We start from the raw sequence: 7,500 nt of genomic DNA, 5'->3' as shown, positions 1-7,500 counted from the left end.
CTTATTTCTAAATAATATTAACGCTTATAAGTTCGTTCATTTCAATATCAATAACGACTTAGCTAAAGTTACACAAGTTACCCATATAGAGTACTTTGTAGTAATAATAATAATAGTAGTATAAAAGTTAAAAGTGAGAATTCTTATACTTTCCTTTTTTTTTACTTTTATGTGGGTTATTCCATGCTCACTGCTAAGGTCATATAAGTGCTCAGTGGTAAGTAAGATGTTAGACAAGTTAAAATAATACCAAGACTTTAGACCCTGCCAGGGATGTTTCAGAGAGGTAGATTTACGAGGGAAATAAATATCATCTTTCAAAATAGGTGACGAAAGATATTTACAGGAAAAAATATAGATTGATGATGGTTACCCCATAACATGCATTATGGCCCAGGGATATGCTAACACCCTTTTGTACGTAAGTACTCAGTCGTATAGCACGACTGAACAAACAGAACAGCTGTGTATGTAAGCTTGTTAAGAGAACACTAGAGAGAGAGAGAGAGAGTAAGGTGATAGATAAAAGAAAAGTAACTGAAAACAGTTTGTAGTTACAAGTTGAATAGAGACAAGAAAATACATTTCCAAAAAATGACTGAGACTGTCGTAGCTGTAGAACACTTGCAATAGCTTTAGACATATAATAATACTTCACCACCCCCCCCCCCCCCAAAGAAGAAACAGTATGACAATGGAAGAACCTTAAAAGGATTCCCATCTACTATGGCCCCGCCAACCATCCGCTTATCCGCTTGCACACTAGAGTAAGAAATAAAACTCAGTTCTTACAGTTATCTCATTGGGACATTTATTTTTAACATATGAACAATCTGTATATCATACATAATATAAAACAGAGATTGCAAGTGACATACTTTTAAAATATATTTATTCTTTGTGATTTCAAAAACATAATTACAGTTATAGTATAGTTGAAGTAATAATTATATCACTCAATCAAGCAATTATATTTATTACACACATCATAGTTATCAAAACATACAAACCAGTAAACTAAACAAGCATATGTGGGGTTTTTTGTTTTTGTTTTTAAGGGTTTTACAACACTTAGGTCATATCAGCGCCAGTAAAAAAGGAAGAAAATGGGATAGTTAAAAGTTATAGAATTACAATTAAAGCACCCAAAAATAAGGCAGACAAAGGGGAATTGGTTCAAATAGGAAACATATGTTGATTCCAAGAGCACACTATCAGTGTACGAAGTTTGAGATCACTCAATGTCTCATTCAGACATAAGCACAGGTCTCCTTCCAGAGGAACACAATTGTTTACAAATCATACATTGGTGAAAGGAAAAATAATACAGTACATAACAGAGAGATGATTTACAAGGAAAAAAAAATATCATCTCCCAAAACTAACTATACATTTGACTGTTTCCCGCCCAGCCAGGGTATCCGTCCAGGGCCAGGACAAAACCAAGTAATCTCATTCCCAAAACAAAGACAGCATGTTGGAAAACAGATATAGGGGGATAAAAGACACAGTATGTATCTCCCTGCCCACTATGTGAGGTCAGGAACAAACAAATATAAAATTCTGACAAAAATACAAATCATGCAAATTTTATGGCTTTTTTTACATTTACAATCTGATTAGAACAGTTTGCTTCATTTACTTTCTTAGAATAATTATTCAACAAAATGTTGACAAATGTTGATATACATATATGAAATAACTTATCTCTTTGAGACTTGCAATTCGTACACACAGATGAAAATTCAATGGGAAGGTTACACTCTGTCCAGTAAGCTATATTTAGTTTCATTAGGACATCTTTTTGATTGTTTAACTTCAAAAAATGTAGTTCCATATTACTAACAGCAACATTCATGATTGAAAGTGCAATTTGAAACAAATGAACAAGAACAGGAGATGGATATGTTAAGCCACCGTGATTAAGGTTTTCAAAATACTCTAAAAGTTTATCATCAATAGAAAAGTCAAGACATTTGTTCTTATCTCCTACAATCTCACAACAAAAAGAACAATCAGTTTTTGTAATAACTTTCTTTGCAACATAGCCAGCAACATATATAATAACATCTAAAGACTCTGACTGAATTTCAACATTTTCAAAAGGAAAATTTTGAATGAAAAGCATGTCACTTTCATCCAAATTATCTGAAGAGAACTCAGATAAAAAACATTTAACATTTAAGGGAATGCTGCCTTTAGAGGAAGAATGAATAGTTAAAAGCTGCTTTATAGTTAATTTTCTTTCATTCTGAAGAATCTCTTCCACAGAAATCAAAGTATTTCCACCTGATAACTGCCTATATTGACCAAAACGAGCCTCAAGATCATCAGTCTGAAATTTTCCAGTCAAAACAAATTTAAAATTAAGTTTAGTTAAAACATATCTTATCAATTCAACTAGACATTCTAACGTATGGGACAAAGCATAAAATGTATCTGAAGACAAAAAACCACACTTAGTTTCTTTATGCATCTGGTTCCATTTCTTGAGCCATGAAGACATTTTTAGTAACCAACTCAGTCTTTCATCTTCACAAGAGAAGAAAGGAGAGGCATCTGGTTTAATCTTATTCCTCCCATAATACTGGTGATGTATATTAACCATATCCCACCAACGACAAACTATAGTCAAGAAATTAACAGTACCCTCCCAAGATGTGAAAGCTGAATGAGGACCTAAGGTTTTCAAAGCAGCAATATTGGTTTCATTAAATATCTTAAGGGCTAAACTGACTTTCTGACGCTCTAAAGAGTGTGGGAATAGTGATTTCCAGGTTAAGGTAGGGGCCTCTTTTAGAAGTTGGGACTTTTCAACTCTGTATAAATGCTTTAAATCAGAAAAGGAAGCATGAGAAATACATTTGCTATCTATGACTTCACTATCTAAATTGGGGAAAGTAAAAGTTTGACTATCGTTTTTAACATTCAACCAATTATTTCGAATTGATTTGAGAAGATGAACAGAGTCAAACAATAAAAAAATCTTGAGAGAATTGTCAATAGGATTAGGTATAAAAAATTTAGTTTCTGAGTCTTTAGTCAGTAAAGAAAACATCTTTCGATTAATTCTATTGTTATCAGAAATGACACTGATGACATTAAATCCAGCTTTACAAACATTAAAAATTACATCATTTGTTGTTTCAAACAAGAAATCTGAAGTCATCTTTACAACAGGAAACATTCCAACAATTAATTTCTTATTAGACATGACAGAAGAAATCATAAAACATTGCATAGACTTGGCAAGATTTTCAGGATCATTTGTAGCCTGTCCAATTAATTGCTCCCCTCTGTAGGATAATTTCGACTTGACATGAACTTCATCAATAAGAAGATTAACATACAAATCTTTATCTGACAGGTACTTAATTTCATTCACTAAAAAATCATTGGCAATCAGACCTGATTTTAAAGATACAGTGCTAGATAATAAACGTAAATATCGCACACTGGGAAGAATAAGTAAAGAATCCCTTAACTTACGATAAGTTGTCGGGGAATTTGAATAAATACAAAAAGAAGCAATCATACATTCAGCAGAAAATCTACGCTGTGATGGAGACAGATTTATCAAATTTAACTGATCAATTAAAAAATCAAAAACTTTGTTATTACTATCATCATTATTTTTGTCTCTGCAGACATTCAACAATTTAACTGCCTGATGAAATGTTGAATTATAGGAAGATGTAAAATCTGTTGCAGAATAATGGCTTAAAATATTTTCTAACTGGCTCCAAGTAGACAGCTTAGAGTCCGGAATTATCCATTTCAAGTCATTTTTACAAACAAGAACATTTTTTAACCACACATCTAGTTTCAAATCATTTTTTACACATATACTAAAAGGAATCGTTAATCCATCCGAATCAGTCGATGCAGTGGCATACAAATATACAGAATCATTTTTTAAAGCATAATAAATATCATTATATTTCCACTTTTGCAGAAATCCACACACTTCATTTTTAAAATGCTCAAAACTTAAAATTTTATCTTGTTCTAAAAAAACGTTAAAACTTTCCTCTTCTCTCTCCTCAAGTCTCTGTCTCTTACTCCTGGGGCTTTCCCTTTGAGGCAAAGGGGTAGTAGTGAGGTAAGAGGGAAGATTTGGAAAAACTGATGGGATGGCACCAGCTTTCAACTTCAAACGCTTCCTGCGAACAGTTTTCTGTGGTTGTCCATTTTTTTCAGGAACGACTTTAAAACGTATAATATCATCTTCCTGAAAGTGTTTTTCACAAACAACAGTAAACTTTGTCACAACCAAGTTTTCCCGAGGAATTTTTCTAATCCATGAATTCCTTTGTTCTGCATCTTTCGGGAATTCAAAACAAGATGCCTTTTTTGGCGCACAATTAAGTCTGTAATAATTACTGTCACATCCAGGGACACAGCACTTGTTCACCATCATGGAACGAACTGTTGGTTATCAAATACTGTGGGGAAAAAAAAATAAAAGGTAGATACATTAGTTTATAGTAACCATTTGAAATTAGGGTAGAGATTAATGTCAATTGTTTTAAGCAGGACTACAAGATAAATGTACACATTACACATCATCTAAAAAATAACGATAAGTGTTGAATTGTAAGCCTCAATTTATTAGACGAAGACATACTGTGGACGTTTCTGGTTTCCCCTTTATCAACAAAACAAGACGAATAAGAGATGTGTAGTGTGAATGGTGTAGATAAGGTGAATAAATATAAACAATGATGGGACAGCCTACCCCTTTGTAAGGAAGTACGAATTAAATTCATTAAAATTAAATTGAGCTTTTATATAGTAATCTCCACTAAACATGCTCAAAGCGCTTTACAAGGGGTCTCTGACAAACAGCAACACGTAACATGGAGAACGAGACATGATGCCTGTTAGGCGATAATACAATTTTTTCGGACAGAGACAACGCTGTTAATGGCCAGATACTCATTTTTTAAAACCTGAGTACGGTGAGAAAATGTGAGTAAAGAGCCTTTTCTAAGGACTCAACTATCGCCAAGCGAAGCTCGAACCAAGGACCTTCCGATCAAAAAGCGAGTGTCATACCGCTCGACCACATAGCTGCCCACTAGACCACATAGCCCCATTAAGAAACAAGGCCCACAAGTACTGATCTCAAATAAATAAATAATTTTAGAAAATTAAAATCGAAGTTTTTTTTTTTAACATCATGGTAAAATTTTTTTGAAAAACAACAACAAAAATAGGTAACAAAAAAAGAGGGAAAAAAACTAACAAAAACAAACAATAAACAGATAAAGACGCAGTAAACGAATGATAGTGATAGGTGCCCAGTTACCGTGTACATAGACAGTCATAACAATAATAATAATAATAAAAAAACAATAATACCCTAATAATAATAATAATAATAATAATAATAATAATAATAATAATAATAATAATAATAATAATAATAGATTAATTAAAGGTTTTAAATATATGAGTGTTGCCAAAATGTTACGTCATATTTTAAGACGTCCACCTCAATTTCCAGTCACAACTTCCCTATGACTATGGCATGGGCTAGCTGAGAGCTGGGACACAATCAGCCCCGTTTGCAGTCGAACTGCCTAGTCTAAGTAAGATAGATTGACGGGAAGCCTTCCGAAAGCTCCTACATCCCCAGTATTCTTGTTCTAGTAGGGGGTTTCAATGGGAATGGGGAAACTTTTTTTATAATGTTCTAGAAGAGAGTTTGGGAGGGGGGGGGGAGACAAACTTAAAAAAAAAGTTTCCCCCTTCCCAAACCGCCTACTATCTAGATAGTACTCTAGAACATTATAAAATACAAGAATACTGGGGATGTAGGAGCTTTCGGAAGTTTGATCTTCATTTAAGACGTCTATCTACCTACTTTTTCATTTAACAGTCAGCTGTGAGTTAGATAAAACTCTCTTTGTAATCCAAACTCACATTCCATTTTTACCAGTCATTCTCATTGTCATTGTCACTCGTCACACTCACACTCTACACTCAAAACTCGCGACAAAAACTCACCTTTGTTTGGGAGGATACGCTGAAAATTGAAGAGAGCAACACTCAAAGGGAATTAGACGTCTTTATATCCATCTTGTAGAGAGGCAGCGATCCGTAAATAGTTGAAACAAACTTTCTTTTGTTAGCAGATCAAGGCATTGTTGTCAGAACAATGGCGGAACAACGGGGAAGAAATAGCGATACAAAAGGCGGAATGATCGTAGGCCTGATTACGTATGCGATACCTTTAGTTAAAATAATAGCGGCGGAGATGTAAAATAGTTCTCACTTCAAATCCGTTTTTCGGTCATAATATTCTATTTCAAAACAATATAATGTAGTGGAAAAATATTGAAATAACATTGTGATACATTTTAAATATGCTGGAGTCAATAAAAATGTTTAAAAAGTCGGCCTGGTAGTTTTTTATTCTATCCCTTTTCCGGACCTGCTTCCCGGCCTGGAACACTATATAGACACATCACATGATGATAATGGTGAAGATAAGAATGATGATGATGATGATGATGATGATGATGATGATAATGATGAGGTTGCTATTGCTGCTGCTGAGTTGTTGCTGCTGCTGCTGCTGCTGCTGCTGCTGCTGATGATGATGATGATGATGATGATGATGATGATAATGATGATGATGACGACGACGATGATGATGATGATGATGATGATGATGATGATGATGATGATGATGATGATGATGATGATGATGATGATGATGGTGACATGGAGATGGAAGTGGTGAATTATTTTCTTTTACAATTACCTCTTGTCGAGTTGCATCGCTTATAATAGAGATTGTCACAGGGGAACACCTCTCTAATCATCTGATAGAGTTGAGGGTCATAGGATTGAAGCTTAGTCCGGGTGTTAATGGGACCTCGAACGCCATCTGGACGTGGGGCGTATGAATTTACGTTGAAATAGCTCTGTGTGCCTTCGGCCTGTAATAATATTATAAGCAAGAAAGTAGTCCGATAACTTTATGGGCTACTGGAATGACACACTGCGTGTCACGTGTAGATCGAATGTTCAAATCCTGGTTTGGCTACAAAAAGTTGATTATTTGGAATAGATAGTATCTATCTATCTATCTCTATCTCTTTCGCTATCTATCTATCTATCTATCTATCTATCTATCTATCTATCTATCTATCTATCTATCTATCTATCTATATATATATCTCTCTTTCTATCTATCTATCTATCTATCTATCTCTATCTATCTATCTCTATCTATCTATCTCACATACACACACACACACACACAAATAACACACACATACATACACAAACACCTACGTATAACATCACAAATCTTACAAAATATTCCTCAGGAGTCGACATGCTGTAGGTATTGGCCCAGAGACCCCTCCTCTTTGCTTGATTGTAAAGACTTCGAAGGCGTCTGTCCCAGCCTGGGATACCATAAGCAGCACCTGGGCAAGGAAGACTCATAATTGATGGACAGGTAGATTCCCACGCCTCTCGGAC

General features: G+C 34.5%; 1 protein-coding gene across 1 annotated transcript in view; it reads right to left on the bottom strand.

The window, feature by feature from the left end:
* The window catches only part of LOC144981083 (uncharacterized), a 67,829-nt gene that overhangs the window by 37,598 nt on the left and 22,731 nt on the right, over positions 1-7,500 (bottom strand). The window contains exons 6-7 of the mRNA XM_078929202.1: positions 7,330-7,445; positions 6,773-6,950 (exon numbers count right to left, since the gene is read on the bottom strand). Coding sequence (XP_078785328.1) covers positions 6,773-6,950; positions 7,330-7,445 — 294 coding nt within the window. The remainder of the gene's footprint in view (positions 1-6,772; positions 6,951-7,329; positions 7,446-7,500) is intronic.

Source organism: Berghia stephanieae, chromosome 10, assembly GCF_034508935.2.
Source record: "Berghia stephanieae isolate SIO BIC M18660-M18661 chromosome 10, UCSD_Bste_1.3, whole genome shotgun sequence".
Classification (NCBI taxonomy): domain Eukaryota; kingdom Metazoa; phylum Mollusca; class Gastropoda; order Nudibranchia; family Aeolidiidae; genus Berghia; species Berghia stephanieae.
Note: the sequence above shows the minus strand (reverse complement) of the source record. Positions and strands in the feature narration are given on the sequence as shown.